The sequence below is a fragment of the Anolis carolinensis genome, chromosome 4 (assembly GCF_035594765.1).
Source record: "Anolis carolinensis isolate JA03-04 chromosome 4, rAnoCar3.1.pri, whole genome shotgun sequence".
Lineage (NCBI taxonomy): Eukaryota > Metazoa > Chordata > Lepidosauria > Squamata > Dactyloidae > Anolis > Anolis carolinensis.
The window spans coordinates 132,383,307-132,400,212 of NC_085844.1; the positions used below are offsets into that span (position 1 = coordinate 132,383,307).

Consider the following 16,906-nt stretch of genomic DNA (forward strand, 5'->3'; position numbering starts at 1 on the left):
TTGAACTTGTTATCAGTACAAAAGATACGTGTCCACAACCTCAAGCAGTCACACTCCAGACTCCACTATGGTGAAGACCAAAGAGCTGTCGAAGGACACCAGAAACAAAATTGTAGTTTGGACCAGATTGGGAAGACTGAATCGGCAATAAGCAAGCAGCTTGGTGTGAAGAAATAAACTGTGGGAGCAATAATGAGAAAATGGAAGCGATAAAAGACCACTGAGAATCTCCCTTGATCTGGCACTCCACGCAAGATCTCACCCCGTGGGGGTCAAAATAATCACAAGAACGGTGAGCAAAAATCCCACAATCACATGGAGGAACCTAGTGAATGACATGCAGAGAGCTGGGACCAACGTCACAAAGGCTACCATCAGTAACACACTACGCTGCCAGGGACTCAGATGCTGCAGTGCCAGACATGTGCCCCTGCTTAAGCCAGTACATGTCCGGGCCCAACTGAAGTTTGCTAGAGAGCATTTGGATGATCCAGAAGAGTATTGGGAGAATGTCATATAGTCGGATTTTAATTTTTTAAATTTTTTTTTCGTGTCAGGAGCAACCAGAGTTGCTTCTGGAGTGAGAGAATTGGCCGTCTGCAAGGACATTGCCCAGGGGACGCCCAGATGTTTTTGATGTTTTTACCATCCTTGTGGGAGGCTTCTCTCATGTCCCCGCATGGAGCTGGAGCTGATAGAGGGAGCTCATCCACGTTCTCCCCGGGTGGGATTCGAACCTGGCAGCCTTCAGGACAGCAACCCAACCTTCAAGTCATAAGGCTTTTATCCCCTAGGCCACCGGAGGCTCAATTAATATGGTCAGATGACAACATGAGAGCCACCGGGAGCCTCCGATGGCGTAGAGGATTAAAGCCTTGTAACTTGAAGGTTGGGTTGCTGACCTGAAGGCTGCCAGGTTCAAATCCCACCCGGGGAGAGCGCGGATGAGCTCCCTCTATCAGCTCCAGCTCTATGCGGGGACATGAGAGAAGCCTCCCACAAGGATGGTAAAAACATCAAAACATCCGGGCGTCCCCTAGGCAACATCCTTGCAGACGGCCAATTCTCTCACTCCAGAAGCGACTCCGGTTGCTCCTGACACGGAAATATATATATATATATATATATATATATATATATATATATATAGAGTCAGATGAAACCAGAGTAGAACTGTTTGGCAGAAACACAATTCGTCATGTTTGGGGGAGAAAGAATACTGAGTTGCATCCAAATAACACCATATCTACTGTGAAGCATGGGGGTGGCAACATCATGTTTTGGGGCTGTTTCTCTGCAAAGGGATCAGGGCGACTGATCCGTAGACATGAAAGAATGAATGGGGCCATGTATCATGAGATTTTGAGTGCAAACCTCCTTCCATCAGCAAGGGCACTGAAGATGAAATGTGGCTGGGTCTTTCAGCATGACAATGATCCCAAGCACACTGCCAGGGCAACGAAGGAGTGGCTTCGTAAGAAGCATTTTAAGGTCCTGGAGTGGCCTAGCCAGTCTCCAGATCTCAACCCTATAGAAAACCTTTGAAGGGAGTTGAAAGTCTATGTTGCCCAGCGACAGCCCCAGAACATCACTGCTCTTGAGGAGATCTGCATGGAGGAATGGGCCAACATACCAGCAACAGTGTGTGCCAACCTTGTGAGGACGTATAGAAAACATTTGACCTCTGTCATTGCCAATGAAGGATATATAACGAAGTATTGAGATGAACTTTTGTTATCGACCAAAAACTTATTTTCCACCATAATTTGCAAATAAATTTGTGAAAAATCAGACAATGTGATTTTCTGGATGTGTTTTCTCATGTTGTGTCTCCTAGTTGAGGTCTACCTATGATGCCAATTACAGGCCTCTCTCATCTTTTTAAGTGGGAGAACTTATACAATTGGTATCTGACTAAATACTTTTTTCCCCACTGTAAATGTTGACCCTGGAAACAGCTCTTCCTCACCCTTGCTATTAGAGCTAGCTACAACAAGCTGCAGTTAGGTAAACTCTCTATAATATAATCGTATCACTTAACAGTTATTCCTTGATAGTTATGAAAGACCTGAACTCAGATTTAACACTAGTGATGAATAAAGAGAATTAAAACCTTCAAGCATGAAAAACCTTATACGAAAGATTTATGCTGCCGATGGTCTTGATGACATTGCTTTGGAGTTTGTCAATTGGCCTTCCTGGTTTATTCTAAAAGAAGCATGTAATAATTTTAGTGACATTTCTCACCTGTCCTTGCCAGTCAGAAGTATTGACTAAAATGATATTTTCTGGTAGCTTGTCATCTGAGATCAATATGTGATTCAACTGGTCATAGACAGTTTTTCTAGGGATCTGTAAATACAAAACACAAACACAAAGACTCCTTAGGACCTTGGAGATCTCAAGACAAGCTTTTATCCTGCAAATGTTTAACAAGTGATTAACAAATCACTCCCATCTTTAGGGGTGTTCCCTGAACACAGTAAGCTAAGGTTTCTATGAAGTAGTCCCTTCGAAATAACCCATGGACATCATATGTTAGCTCCAAGGATCCCATTAATTTGTTGGCACTTTTTCACTGAGCAGCAATTTTTGACAATTATTAGGGTTCAATATGAGATCCGTTTTACTTTATTATGGTATAATGTTGCAATGACTCAGTGATTGGAATAACCTAATATACCAGGCTTGCCAAGTTTTAAGCCTTATCCACCCCATTTATGATCCTTGGAAAAGTAAAAAGAATGTAAAGGTAAAAAGCAGAATGGCTGCTTCTGTGTCTTGTTCCCCCTTTCATCACAGGATTGATATTTTTCTTCTCTTTATCTGAACAGCTTTTTGTGGCATTATGGACTTTTGTTTCAAAATGTTGCTGCCTTTATGAGAGAGACTGAGGCAATATATGGTTACATATATCATGTTTAATAGCTGTAACATGATAAGGACTTGTTGGGAGGGAAGGAAGAGTATGGAAAATTGGAATAATGTATCCCCATCACTTTGCTCTTGGAGGATTTTCCTTCTGACTTGCTCTCATTGAAAGTCATAAATAATAATAATATAATAATAATAATTTTATTCTTATACCCCGCCCCATCTCCCCGAAGGGACTCGGGGCGGCTTACATGGGGTCAAGCCTGAACAGAACAATGTAAAAACAAAACAATAAAACCAACCAATCAGACAATAAAAGCAAGTCATAAAAAACCACATACAAGATAAAGTGTTAAAATCATGGATTGGGTTCAAAGGATCTAGGCCAAAGTGCTAAAAGTGCAAATATATCTTGTCATCAGGGAAGGGTGGTTGCTCAGCTATAAAGTGCCATTATAATACTGGGGAAGGCATACACTGTTAAATGGACAACAGGTCGATCATACAGAGATCAGTCACCAAAAGCCTCTCGGAAGAGCCAAGTCTTCAGGCTCGTCCGAAAGGAGAGGAGGGTAGGGGCCTGCCTAATCTCCCCGGGGAGCGAGTTCCAGAGCCGGGGGGGCCACGATGGAGAAGGCCCTCTCCCTCGTCCCCACCAGCCGTGATTGTGAAGGTGGTGGAAGCGAGAGGAGGGCCTCCCCGACGAACGAAGAGGTCGTGCAGGTTCATAGGGGGAAATGCGGTCTCGAAGGTAGGTGGGTCCCAAACCGTTTAGGACTTTGTAGGTGATAACCTGCACCTTGAATTGGGCTCGGAAAATAAACGGCAGCCAATGGAGCTCCTTAAACAGTGGCGTTGAAAGCGCCCTGTAATTTGCTCCAGTTAGAAACCTGGGAAATACTTCTTATTTAATGAAGTATCAAAAGCCTGATCAGCAGAACGCTTTTTAATGCCCACTTAAACAGCAGAAACTTAATTGTTGTCTCACTCCTTAGACTATGCAGTTATTAAGGTGTTTTAATGACATTATTGTCTTCAACATTTTCTCCTTTTTCTTCACTATCCTACTGAGCACTTAAAGTGATTGCTGCTTGGCCAATTTAAGAAAGAAACATATTCAATGATAAAACACATTAGCTGTACACTAAAGTACAGAGTCCAAAAAAACGTACAAACCTTTATTGACCAACAAAAATGCACAACACATATCATGCAAGCTTCCACAACAGACAAAGACAGCCTGGATCCCTTGAGAAGTTATTTTACTGCTGCTAAATTTTACTGTTCTTTGTCTCAATCTTCACATGGCCAAAAATGAAGGGAGTGATCTCTGCCTGTGTTTTGATCCCTCCAGATCCACTGAATTACAGTAGAGACAACATCTGATACAAAGTGTAGCCATGTACCTTCAACATCATCATTTTTTCTTTGTTCTTTATGATTTTTTGCCTGATGAAGAAGCCTGTGGAGTTAGTCAAATTGGCATGATGTGTTTTATGCATTTTGGTTGGAAAATAAAGACACTGTTCTTTTGCAGCTTTTGGATTTTTTTAAAAAACAATTTAAGGCAAAACAGAGAAACGCAGCTGGCAAGGCAGGAGGGGAAAAAAAGAAAATAAAGGGCAATGGATTATAATATTCATTTTCTGGATTGTTTGACTAGCAGACTGGGATAAAGCAGAGGTAATTGGTGGCTCCTTTTTTGTGATAATGAAAACTAGCATTTCCAGTTATACCAAATGAGAAAAAGTAAAAGAGTTGGACAATGAAAGACACAACTCACCTGTAAGTGGTGCCTTGTGTCTGGAGAACGCTCATTGTCCAGACTATTGGCCCTTTCATTTTGCTGCTTTGCTGGCTGTCTTTCCTTCAGTGATGTGCTTCTACCTCTGCGACCCACCTGTTTCCCCTCTAATCTGCTAAGAGACAGTATATGCATGCTTCTCATGAAAATGAAAAAAGCACAGACACTGCTCACTGTACTACAACATAACTGAACCCAGAAGGAAATGGAGAAGGCAGTATTACTGAACTTTCCTCTTTCCATTTACTCACGTATTGACTCTTTATCAATGAAGGTGATTTACAACATTTAAGGCAACAATACATATATACAAAACAAGGAACTGGCAAAAAGACAATTGAGGGTACATCTACACTGTAGAATCAATGCAGTTTGACACCAGTTTAATTGCCATATCTTGATGCTATGAAATCATGAGAGTTGTAGATTTACAAAATTTTAGCTTTCTCTGCTAAAGAGTGCTGACGCCATACCAAACTACAACAGTGAGCCGTGGTCCTTAAGTCATAGAGTTTAAAATACTGAAGACAATAAAAATATTTTCAGACACCTCAGTGAATATCGTTTTTTAAAAAAACTGGGCATGTGACGAATCTGGGCATATGTAGTGACCCTTACCTATTAGGCCGAGAATGAAGCCTTGGTGGCAGTGAGTGAGGCAGCCTCCATTTTGTTGAGGAATGCCAGGCAGCCATCTTGAGTGAGGTTAGAAAGGGGGAGGAGCTTAGAGAGAGACTCCTAGGATTGACCAACCAGAGCAGATGGGAGGAGCCAAGTCTTAGAGTGCAGAAAAAAAAAGCTCCAGGGAGTTCTGGTTTGAGGTTTGAAGAAGAGAGTTCTGTTTGAGGGTTTGAAGAGAGCAGTTTGGTTTTGGAGCTGGGAGAGTGTGTGTGAGAGGGAGAACTGAAAGCTGTGGAAACTGACAGGCTAAGTCAGGCAGCTTGGATCTCTTGACTCTCACTATTGGGCTGGTTAATAGTTAACAACCCAGGGGAACTCGTGTCTATTCTCAACAAATAGAGTGAGGGTTTTTGTGACCAATAGATAGATTGGTTAGTTGGAACTGTTTGAAACTAAGTGAAGTAACCTGAAACATACAACTAAGTTAAGCTGAAGAACGTCTATAACCAATTACGCTTATGAACCTCTCTGAAGTAATCATTTACCTGTTTTCAAGAAAATAAATTTTTATTCTATTTTCAACTTTCAAGAGCCTCCACAGTGTATATTTTCCATCAAGAAATCTTAATAAAAGTTCCAGCAATACAACAATAAAATACCACAGAAAAGCCTCATAGTGAACATCAGTTTGGGAGCCTGGGGCAAAATCGGTGTGGGCAGAAAATGGAATGAAGTTTGCCTCAGACACATTTAACAACAAAAATCCTAAAGACATTTTAGGTTGGTGGCAGCTACCATTTAAAAAAAAAATCTGTTATAATTAGCCTCTCAGCCTAGTCTCCCCGCTTTGCTCATTTTCTTTATATTGGGGGCAGTGGTGGAATATTATTATTATAAAAGATTCCCCCCTGCCTCAATTTGCGTTATATTGGTGGCAGCGGTGGGATATTATAAAAGATCCCCCCCTGCCCCAACAAAATTCTCTTTATATATGCTTCTCTGGAAAATAATATTTGGCACTATCTATTGAAAAGGTTAGAACCCCGGTGGCGAAGTGCGTTAAAACACTGAGCTGGAGACCGAAAGGTCCCAGGTTCAAACCCCGGGAGCAGCGTGAGCAGCCGCTGTTAGCTCCAGCTCCTGCCAACCTAGCAGTTCGAAAACATGCCAATGTGAGTAGATCAATAGGTACCGCTCCAGCGGGAAGGTAACGGCGCTCCATGCAGTCATGCCAGCCACATGACCTTGGAGGCGTCTACGGACAATGCCAGCTCTTCGGCTTAGAAATGGAGATGAGCACCAACCCCCAGAGTCAGACACGACTGGACTTACCATCCGGGGAAACCTTTACTTTACCTCATTGAAAAGGTTATTTTATAATAAACCTCACATCTGATGGAGATGCTTTTGGGCAAAAGCCATAACACAGAGATAAGCTGGTCTGAGTAACCTTTAAGAACTTATGTCAGAAGTGTTTTACATATTTCTGAGTAAACAACAATCCTTTGAATGTAGCCCAGGAGTGAGTTGGGATTCGGTTAAATTACATTCACAGCATATTCCAGGAAGTGAGGAAGACTGCTCCCAAAATTTTTCATTGAAAGCACCAAAAACCCTTAATGATCTTTGGAACCCAAAAGTGTCCTCCTCAAGGAAACACTTGTGGATTTTGGATTCTATGTTCTCTGCCTTATTAAGAATCCTTTCTTCAAAGAGAAGCACACAGAATATTGCTGTTAATACAGAAATGTTAATACAGAAATTAGGTCCTGTTATGTTTAGGGTTGCTACATGCATCAATTCAATGATCTGTTCCCGAGAGCTGTCTTGATCTAATCTTCTCCAACAGCATCTCCGACTGCAGCCTTTCATACATGTTCAGACCTTTTCCTAAGGTCCCTCAATTCCCCAGAACAGACTTTTCTGGGGTCACAGGGGATTTCTGGTGAGCTGGGAATCCTCTTCACTCATAATTATATGTGCCTCCCAAGGCACTGGATCCAACTATAGTTTCAGTCGTTAGATATTGGAGTTATACCATATAAACTGGCTTCAGAAAGTTTTAGAAATTGCATGTGGTCTAGAACAGTGGTTCTCAACTTGTGGATCCCCAGGTGTTTTGGCCTACAACTCCCAGAAATCCCAGCCAGTTTATCAGCTGTTAGGATTTCTGAGATTTGAAGGCCAAAGCACCTGGGAACTCATAGGTTGAGAACCACTGGTCTAGAATGTGGAAGCATGATGTTAATGAAATGACCTGAGGAAACCATATTCTAACTGTTCAAAAAGTTAAAATATTTTCCTACTAAATTCCAATTTGAAATGTTTTTCATATTTGACCTGGGATCAAAGAGTCTTTACATACTATCTACTCCCTCTTACATGTACATTCCCTTCCCTTCAGAGAATCTGAGCAGATCTTTGCTAATAGCTTGAAGCAGGTACGGAGCCTTCTTAAGTCTGTTTATCAGAGAATTCCACACCTACAGAAGCCTACCTCATAAAGCTACTTCCCACCATCCAGATTAAAATCTCTACATATTTTATGTTCACATGCAAGAACAAATAATAGTAAAATGTTTTGAGTATGAAATTACTAGAGGCTTTGCACATATTCAAATTATGTTTAGCATTTTTGAACTCCTTTGCGAAAGTTTCACGGAGCTTTTGCACAAGTAAAATATTTCTATAGGAAAAAACAGCTGCAACATTTCTCAAAAAGGATTGTTGTGAGTTTTCTTGGCTGTATGGCTATGTTCCAGAAGCATTCTCTCCTGATGTTTTGCCCACATCTATGGCAGGCATCCTCAGAGGTTGTGAAGTATATTTCACAAAAAGTTGCAAAATGTGAAAATTCTAGCTGAATCTGGCTTTTTTTGTGAGATCAAACAAGACACTCTCATCAAGGCTGAGAAAAATTGTGATGTTTCTGAACTTCTTTACCCAAGTGGTTTGTGCAACAGAATGAGTGGTATTGTTTTGTATGATCAAACAACAGAATTAAATTTATATTTTCATGGATCTGTATGTTAAAAAAAGAGAAAAAATAAAATTTCACTGGTCAATTGGTATCTGACTAATTGTTTCTACATGGTTTTGGCAAATGCTCTTTCCTTTCTGTACTGGCAAAACTCTATATTAAGGCAATTTTACCTTAGTATTTTTAGAATAAGAGATTAGTCATCAGGGTGCAGTTATATAACACCTGAACCGAAACACTACGATTGCCATATGGGGGCTAAAAAATACTTAGTTTTGTATTGGAAACAGTTCAAAACAGCACTGTGTTGCCACAAACCAAAATATAAGAGTCAGCTGTTTCTAGACAAGAGACAAATGCTAGTTGCAACTGTTTGTAAGCATGCTACCTGCTGGAAGAAATTATGAGAGATTCTGTCTTTGTCATTCTGCCACTTGGTGGAAGTTTCTCAATAAAGAGATCCAGAGAAGCCAATTGTTCTGATTCCGGGCTGTCATCTTCTTGTTGAGTCTTCTAATTTGGAAAATATGAAAAACATATAAGAGAAAACATTCTGTACAAACAAGATTGGTTTTGTCTTTTGCCAGCAAGTATAATCGTCAGGCAACAAATTATATCCCTTTAAAATATTGAAAAGGAAAGATTTGTTCATTAAACATCAGAGTACATGCCCAGGATGCAGAAGGTCCCAGATACAATCACAGCTTATCCAGCTGGTCCTGAAATCCTCCAAAAATGTTGCTATCCTGTATAGACTAGCTGAAAGGAGTAACAGTCTGACAAATGCATTTTCTCAGAATTATCCATCCATGATACTAACCAGAGCACGAGATTCTAGGTCAGTGTAAAATATAATGACATACCGTCACAATAGTTCTATCCTAAGTAGTATCTGGAAGCTACAAAGCTTTGTAGCACCTTGAAAAGGCAGCCCAGCTTGAATAAATGTAACATTTCCAGATTGACCAGAGTTTCTGCTGTAATCAACATGCCCAAAGAGACTATCCCAGGACTCATACATCACAAATGCATTTTACATTTTACATGATGACATGCAGAAAAGGGGACTTGGAGAAAGCAAGTATCTCCAGCTGGAGTTCGTCTAGAACAGTGGTTCCCAAACTTATTTGGCCTGCCACCCCCTTTTCAGAAAAAATATTACTCAGCGCCCCCTGGAAAGGGGGCATGGCTTAGAAGGGTGGGCATGGCTCCTGCTCAAGAGGGCGGGGCTGAGCCTCTCCCCTAGTCCAAGATGCAGGGCTGGGAGGGGGAGGTGGGCAGGGCCACAAATGGGTGGCCAGGACTGGGATGGGCGGAGTTACGAGCTCTGAGGCAGGGCTGAGCTTCTATCCCTGTCCTGCGGCACCTGCCAGGACACAGGGGGTGGGGCTAGAGGAGCGGGCGTGGCCTCTTCCCAAGTGCCTGACAGGGCTGAACCTCTATACCCCGCCCCCGTGTTCTAACAAGCGCCTCAGGGAAGGTACAGAGGCTCAGCCCTGTCTCGGGTGCTTGGAAGGAGGCTCCGCCCCCTTCCCTAGCTCTGCCCTCTGTGTCCCAACAAGCGCCTCAGGAAAGGTATAGATTCTCAGCCCTGTCTCAGGCTCTTAGGAAGAAGCCACACCCACTCTTCTAGCTCTGCCCCCGTGTCCTAATAGGTGCCATCACCCCCCCCCTGGATCACTGCAGTGCCCACCAGGGGGCGGTAGTGCCCACTTTGGGAATCACTGGTCTAGAAAAAGTCTGAAATGAACAACTGTACTTACACAGCACACAGTTTCAGGAATGCTATCTATTGGTTGTTTACTTCCAAGATTCTTATTATTTTCAGGCACTTCTACCTGTTTTGAATAAGAATAAGAAACACAAGAAGTTGAACATCTCATTTGTTCTTGGACAAGCTAGTTCTGAGAAAGATGATCATAATACTGCAAATACACTTCATCTATGCAGGATCAACAAAGTTAATGAAATGGAAATGGAGTCTTTCTCAATCTTTTCATACAATTTAGTATGATGCATATTCTATGCACAGCTTCTCACACAAGTGGGAAGGGGCAAAATTCACTCCAGGTGATAATAATAATAATAATAATCATCATCATCATTATCTTTCATCATCTTCCCAGAGCTCTCCCTGGAAAGTAAGATGATTAAACTAAGGTTGTTGCATTTCGACCATATCATGAAAAGATATGATTCATTAGAAAACACAATAATGCTTTGCAAGAAGGAATGCAGTAGGAAAAGAAGATCACACTGCAGTCAAGGAAGCCACAGCTCAGAATTTGTTATTTTGGAGTAGGACTGCTGATGACAGGGTGACTTGGAGTTCTTATACTGGTAGGGTCACCTTAGAATGACGTTGACTTTGATGTCAGTTAATAACATAATTTACACAGTTTAAACTAAAAATGCCTGACATTTACTTTTAAAATCCTCAGCCTTTATAAATAAGGAACAAATCTATACATCTAACCAAACTGCAGATGGTTTCATAGATGTTGCTATTCATTTGAAATTAACTCTACAATCAGCAGCTTTTAGGTATTTTTAGATATAAATCAATATTATTTTGAAGTCATAACTTACAGGACTGGGTGGTTCTTTCTGGCTTTTGACGCTCTGGAGGCTCCCAACTTCAGTTTGAGAGCTTGAATGCGACAAGCCTTCAAAGTAAGGTCTATAGGAAGAACACAAAGAATATGTAATAATTGGTGTGTTTTGGAACTCCTACAGAATCAACAACTACAGCTGTATAATAAGACACCATCAAGATGACATTAGAAGAAAATCTGACAAAAAAGATTTAAATTAATCAATACCCCCAATTATCTAATTTCACTACTAAAAGCAACACACTGCTTAACTGTTCTCACTTGAAGTAAAAACAGCTAAATAAACTACAGTGTTTTACTTCACATTTGGTTTATTGCCCCATTTAGAAGTGGGTACCTCCCTTTCTCTGGTTTATTCCTTCCAAAAAATGGGGTTCAATGTTATGGTCACAAAAAATTGGCAACAGGAAAACAGGAACACTATCTAATTGACGTTTTAGACATTTCATAGACACATAGAATCATCGAGTTGGAAGAGACCTCCGGGCCATCCAGTCCAACCCCCTGCCAAGAAGCACGAAAATCACATTCAAATCACATTTACATGAATCTGTTGGGCCATGTGTACAGTGGACTCTGCAGAAAATGTGTCTGCTGTACTTCATAAAAACAGAAAATCAGCCTGTTTAGCAAACTTTGCAAATGCGAATTTATTATCAGTAAATGTTTGATTGTATATCTCTTTTATCTATCTATATATTTGGGGTCACATAAAAATTTCTTGGGTGGAAAGGGGACGTGAGTGAAAAAAATTGAAGAAGCCCTGCTTTAGACCACAGTAATTCAGTGTTCCTTGGGGTGCGCTGGCAGCTGCTGTCTACCGGTGCTCTCACTACTGATACATAAGAGTGAATGATGTTAAGAACCACTCCATTCTCAGTACATTGATAATCTTTGGTGTACTGATAACCTACTTGCCCTTCAAGTTGCTCCTTTCACTCCAGCTCTCCCAATGCTTTCCACCCTGATTAAAATGATGGAGATTAATTTTAACAAACTTGCAATTCTGACACGAGGTAGGGCTGGTTTGGAAGTATGGAAATTACCATTTTTGTTTTAGAACAACAAAAATTGGTTGACCTTTTCTCTTAGTCAAAGGGAGAAGTCTTTTCCCAAAACAATTCAGACTGGAACTGGAGGAGTACTATATTTTCTTAACTCTTGTGCCTAAAGCTTCTCTTCTACCTGAGATACACTAACAGAATCTTATAGAAAATAGGCACCTGAGAGTTTCCATTACAGCTTCAACATTAATTCTGCTAACAATCCAAGCCCAAATGAATCTTTACAGCAGAGTATATCTTCTAGCCATTACTGTGCATATAAAAACACCATCTTCTGTCAGAAACCAGATGACTATTGTACATGCCTTGATACTTCCAGCATCTGCTCAGAACACTACAAAAAACCAGTTACCTACACTCACCCAACAATACTTTTATTCTGATAGACAATAACTCACGTCAGAATTTGAATCCAACATTTCGAAGAGTACAATAACTACACAACAACACCAAAAAAAATCAGTAAGACAAGCCTAAACTATAAATGACTACAGACAGATTTAAGAGATTAATGTTCAGAAATCTAGAGCCTCCCTGGATACTCTCTTTATCATACACTGATAATCCCCCTCGATGGATTGTCACCTTGAAGTGGGGGTGGGGGGGGGGTGGGCTTGCGTGTTCCAATGAACCTGAGGGCACAACCACGGGAGTCACACACTCCCAGGAGTGGCCACAGGGGAGGATCCAGACCAAGAACAATCCGAAGATCCAAAGATCTCAACGGCGGAGCAGGCGGAGGATAACATGGTACATGTTACAACGGCTGTGAAGGCGGAACAAGGCTGCAACAGACTGAGAAGCCACTCTCATTGTGTTAATCACACCACTGCTGGGACCTCAATCTGTGAAAACTGTGTGTTGACTGGCTGTGCACCAAGCTCCACACATTAAAAAAAATCACGCACAGGCGTCTTCCAAGAAATGGAGGACCATCATCCTAGAACTACGAGGGATCGCCTAAGTACTGATAATGACATGTGAGAAGCTCTTTCTAACTCTCACTCTGTTGTGCCAGCATCTCCAACCCTAACAGACAAAAAGAAAGGTCACACCTGCCCTTAGATATCAAATTCTCTTACTTTAGTTTTGGTTTAGGAGTACTGAGGACACTGTCATCATCTTCCATGTCAGGACCACTGTCGCTGGGATTTTCTATATCAAGAGTGTCATAGAGAAGGTCTAGATCTTCTTCGACTTCTTGGACATGATCAGCTGGATCTTGCTCAGAATCCAAAACCTAGATACAACAGACAGTTCAACAGGTAAGAAATATTGGGATGGGACTGTGGAGGATCCTGAGGAAGGGAAGGACTGCCTCAGATTCCTTAGGCTCCAAACAATTTTCTAAACTTATTGAATTCTAATGAATTCAAGGAAGATAATATCTAATGTTTGGAGACCACAGTTCACAGAACGGAAGAAACAAAAGAGTATGTTTATACTAAGAAAGAGTTGAGGAGACAAATCAGGCACCAGAATGCTAAATAGTCTAGGAATAAAGAAAATGTTTAGTGAAAAGAAAATAGGTGAAAAGACTATGAGTGAATAACATTTCAAAAAGTTAAAAAAAAAAAAAACCTTCACTGTTGCAAACTCTAATACGTCCTGGAAAGTGAATCAGCTACAATGTTGTTTTTACCTTTTACATGCCTTATGTCAAAGGAGTAATCCTGTAGTAACAGGCTCCATCGGAGAAAGAGGATTGGACGATTTTCCCCTTCTGTGTCAACCTGACTTAAGACGGCTCCTAATCCAGTATCAGAAGCGTCACAGGTCAAAATAAAAGGTGCGTCAAAATCTGGGGCTCTTAAAACAGAATTCGATGTAAGGGCTTGTTTTAATTGTTTCATGGACTTCTGACATTCAGCGGACCAAATCATTTGATTGGGACAGTTTTTCCTGGTGAGATCAGTTAGAGAGGCTGCTAAAGTGCTAAATGATGGTATAAATTTCCGGTAATATCCTGCTAAACCAAGAAATGATCTTACTTGCTTTTTGGTTTTTGGAATAGGCCATTGGTGGATAGCTTCAACCTTGGTTAGCTCCGGTCCAATACTTCCACAACCTACTATATGACCTGAATATTGGGTTGTGCGGTTCCCTATCCGGCACTTGGAAGCCTTGATAGTTAGACCTGCCTCCTTTAACCGACTCAATACCTGATTGAGGTGCTTCAAGTGATCCTCCTAACTCGAACTAAAAATCCCTATGTCGTCCATGTAAGCCACACAGAAATCTCCCATACCACTAAGTACTTTGTCCACTAAATGTTGAAACGTGGCTGGGCTGTTTCTTAAACCAAAATGTAAAACGGTGAACTCATATAATCCCCCAGGGGTCCTAAAAGCTGTCTTTGCCTGGTCCTGAGGTGCCATGGGTACCTGCCAAAATCCCTTGGTTAAATCCAGGCTGCTGATAAAATTGGCCTTCCCCATCCTCTCTAACAAATCATCTAATCGAGGCATAGGGTAGGTATCTGGTTGTGTTACTTTGTTTAAAAGACGATAGTCCACACAGAATCTTGTGGTGTTATCAGGCTTTTGAACCAGAACAATTGGTGAGGCCCATGGGCTGCTTGATGGTACTACAATGCCCATGTCCAACATTTCTTTTACCTACCTCTCAATGCATTTAGTTATTTTGCCTGTAACTTGATATGGAGGAGATGCTATGGGTGGAGTATCACCGGTGATGATTTGATAAATCCCCTGTACTCTCCCTGGGAGATCAGAAAATAAATTATCATACTTGTTTAATAATTTCCTAATTTGTTTCTGTTGAATCTGGGACAATCCTTCGTCAACCTTTACTTGCTCACTACTTCTATAGGCTTTCCTATTTCCTTCCCAAAAGGGAAAAGTACCTGTTTCCTCCCCCGAAATTATCATACATACATTTACAGATCTATTTACATATGGTTTTAACATATTTACATGCACCAGCTTTTCTACATTAGACTGTTCATCATATATAGAATAGTTCACGCCACTGTGTCTTTTGATGACTTTCCACGGTCCAGTCCAATCTAATTGGAGCTTGTTGGTCTTGGTTGGTGTAAGATACAGGACCTCATCCCCTATCTCAAAGCTCTTGCATCTGGCAGTTGAATCATATTGAGCTTTCTGTCTTTGCTGGGCTGTCGCTAGATGTTCTTGGGTGGTGTTCCTGGCCATTTCCATTGTTGACTGTAGATCTCTAATGTACTTGGTTACTGAAACAGGTTCTGGTCTTGGGCATGCTTCCCAAAATTCCCTGACTAGATCAAGCGGTCCTCGCACTCGCCTCCCGTATAACAATTCAAAGGGGCTATAGCCAGTGCTGTCTTCGGGAACTTCCCTATAGGCAAATAATAATTGCTGGAGCTTGATGTCCCAGTCATGTGGGTGTTGCTGACTGTAAGACTTAATCATGCGAACCAAGGTCTTATTTAGGTTTTCAACAAGGCCATTGGTTTGTGGATGATAGGCTGATGATGTCAAATGCCTTATTCCACACAGTTCCAGCAATCTTTTCATTAACCTAGAAGTGAACTGGGTCAGCTTCCGATATTAGCTCTTTAGGGTAACCTGTTCTTCCCCATATTGAGAGCAGTGCATTGGCTATTGTTGTTGTCTCGATGTTTGACAGGGCTACTGCCTCAGGATAACGAGTTGCATAGTCGATCATAGTAAGAATATATCTGCATCCTCTCCTACTTGGTTTGGGAAGGGGACCGATGATATCTATGCCCACTCTAGAAAAAGGTTCCCCAATTAGTGGCATTGGGACTAACGGAGCCTTAAGTTTATCTCTTCCTGAGCTGATCCTCTGGCATGTGTCACAGGATTGACAGAACCTTTTAATTTGCTGGTACATGCCAGGCCAAAAGAAATTTTTAGTGATTCTTTGAGTGGTCCGTCTAATTCCTAAATGTCCCCCTTGTGGGCTGTCATGGGCTACCTCCATCAGCTGTTCTCTATACTTCTGAGGTACCACGATCTGCGTATAGGAAGCGGACATCTCTGGTGCTTTTTGATTTAAAACTTCTCTGTATAAAACTCCATTTTTACTAATAAACCTGGTGGGCTTCTCTAAAGTTAAATCTTCCTCAGTATTTTGGGCTTGATCAAACAAAGGCTGCAATGTGTCATCAGACTTTTGCTCCTTCAGGATTTCTCTTTCCCCCACAGTCTTATTTACCAAATCAGCCACTACAGAACTTGCCTCAGGATTTTCCTCTAAGTTCTGTTGTATAGGCAAACAGACAATTTCTTTATCAGATTTTCCAGCTTTACATTCACCCTCATCCATAGTCTTTTGCATCTTTTTGACTTCTCTGGCAAGGTCATTACCAATTAGGCATTTATATGGAATATCAGAACTAATAGCAAAGTCCCACACTCCTTTCCACTTGTCATATTCAACAGGTAAAGAAACTACTTCGCTTGGGATCACGGGACCCAAACCTTTTAGATTGACTTGATAAGTAGGGTGTTGGCATTTTGATGGTACTAATTCAGGTCTAATGATACAGACTTCTGAACCTGTGTCCCTCCATCTTTGCATTTGGTTCCCATCAATGTTGATGTTTTCCAAATATTCATCTGATGTTTGATCCAATAAAACAAATAAACATTGTCTCTCCTTTTGAATTTCCTCAGGGGAATCTTTTTGAACCTTAGCTGGTTCTTTATTTATCTATTTTGTTGGGGCTTTCTTGACAAAGAAAGAAGATTTTTCTTTCTTTAAAAGACCACATTGGTATTTAAAATGTCCTGCTTTGCCACAGTGGAAACATCGAACATTTCCCTCAGTTCTGGCAGGGTTCATTGCACTAGCCATCCTCCAGGTGGTGTTTTCTATGGAAGCTCCCCTCCCTCGTTGTGTGCGTGTGAGGGAAAAAGATGGCTGTTTCAACTGTTTTTCCTTAAATCCCCCTTCTTCTTTTTTAAACCCTTCCTTCAAT

General features: G+C 41.3%; 1 protein-coding gene across 6 annotated transcripts in view; it reads right to left on the reverse strand.

Moving 5' to 3' along the window:
- The window catches only part of pacs2 (phosphofurin acidic cluster sorting protein 2), an 80,487-nt gene that overhangs the window by 33,489 nt on the left and 30,092 nt on the right, over positions 1 to 16,906 (reverse strand). For 3 of the 6 annotated variants that reach the window (XM_062979437.1, XM_062979436.1, XM_062979433.1), the window contains exons 9-14: positions 13,041 to 13,198; positions 10,869 to 10,959; positions 10,043 to 10,117; positions 8,668 to 8,792; positions 4,658 to 4,790; positions 2,248 to 2,352 (exon numbers count right to left, since the gene is read on the reverse strand). In XM_062979437.1, coding sequence (XP_062835507.1) covers positions 2,248 to 2,352; positions 4,658 to 4,790; positions 8,668 to 8,792; positions 10,043 to 10,117; positions 10,869 to 10,959; positions 13,041 to 13,198 — 687 coding nt within the window. Of the gene's footprint in view, positions 1 to 2,247; positions 2,353 to 4,657; positions 4,794 to 8,667; positions 8,793 to 10,042; positions 10,118 to 10,868; positions 10,960 to 13,040; positions 13,199 to 16,906 lie in introns of all 6 variants that reach the window. The other 3 variants (XM_062979434.1, XM_062979435.1, XM_062979432.1) reach the window with 1 other exon arrangement.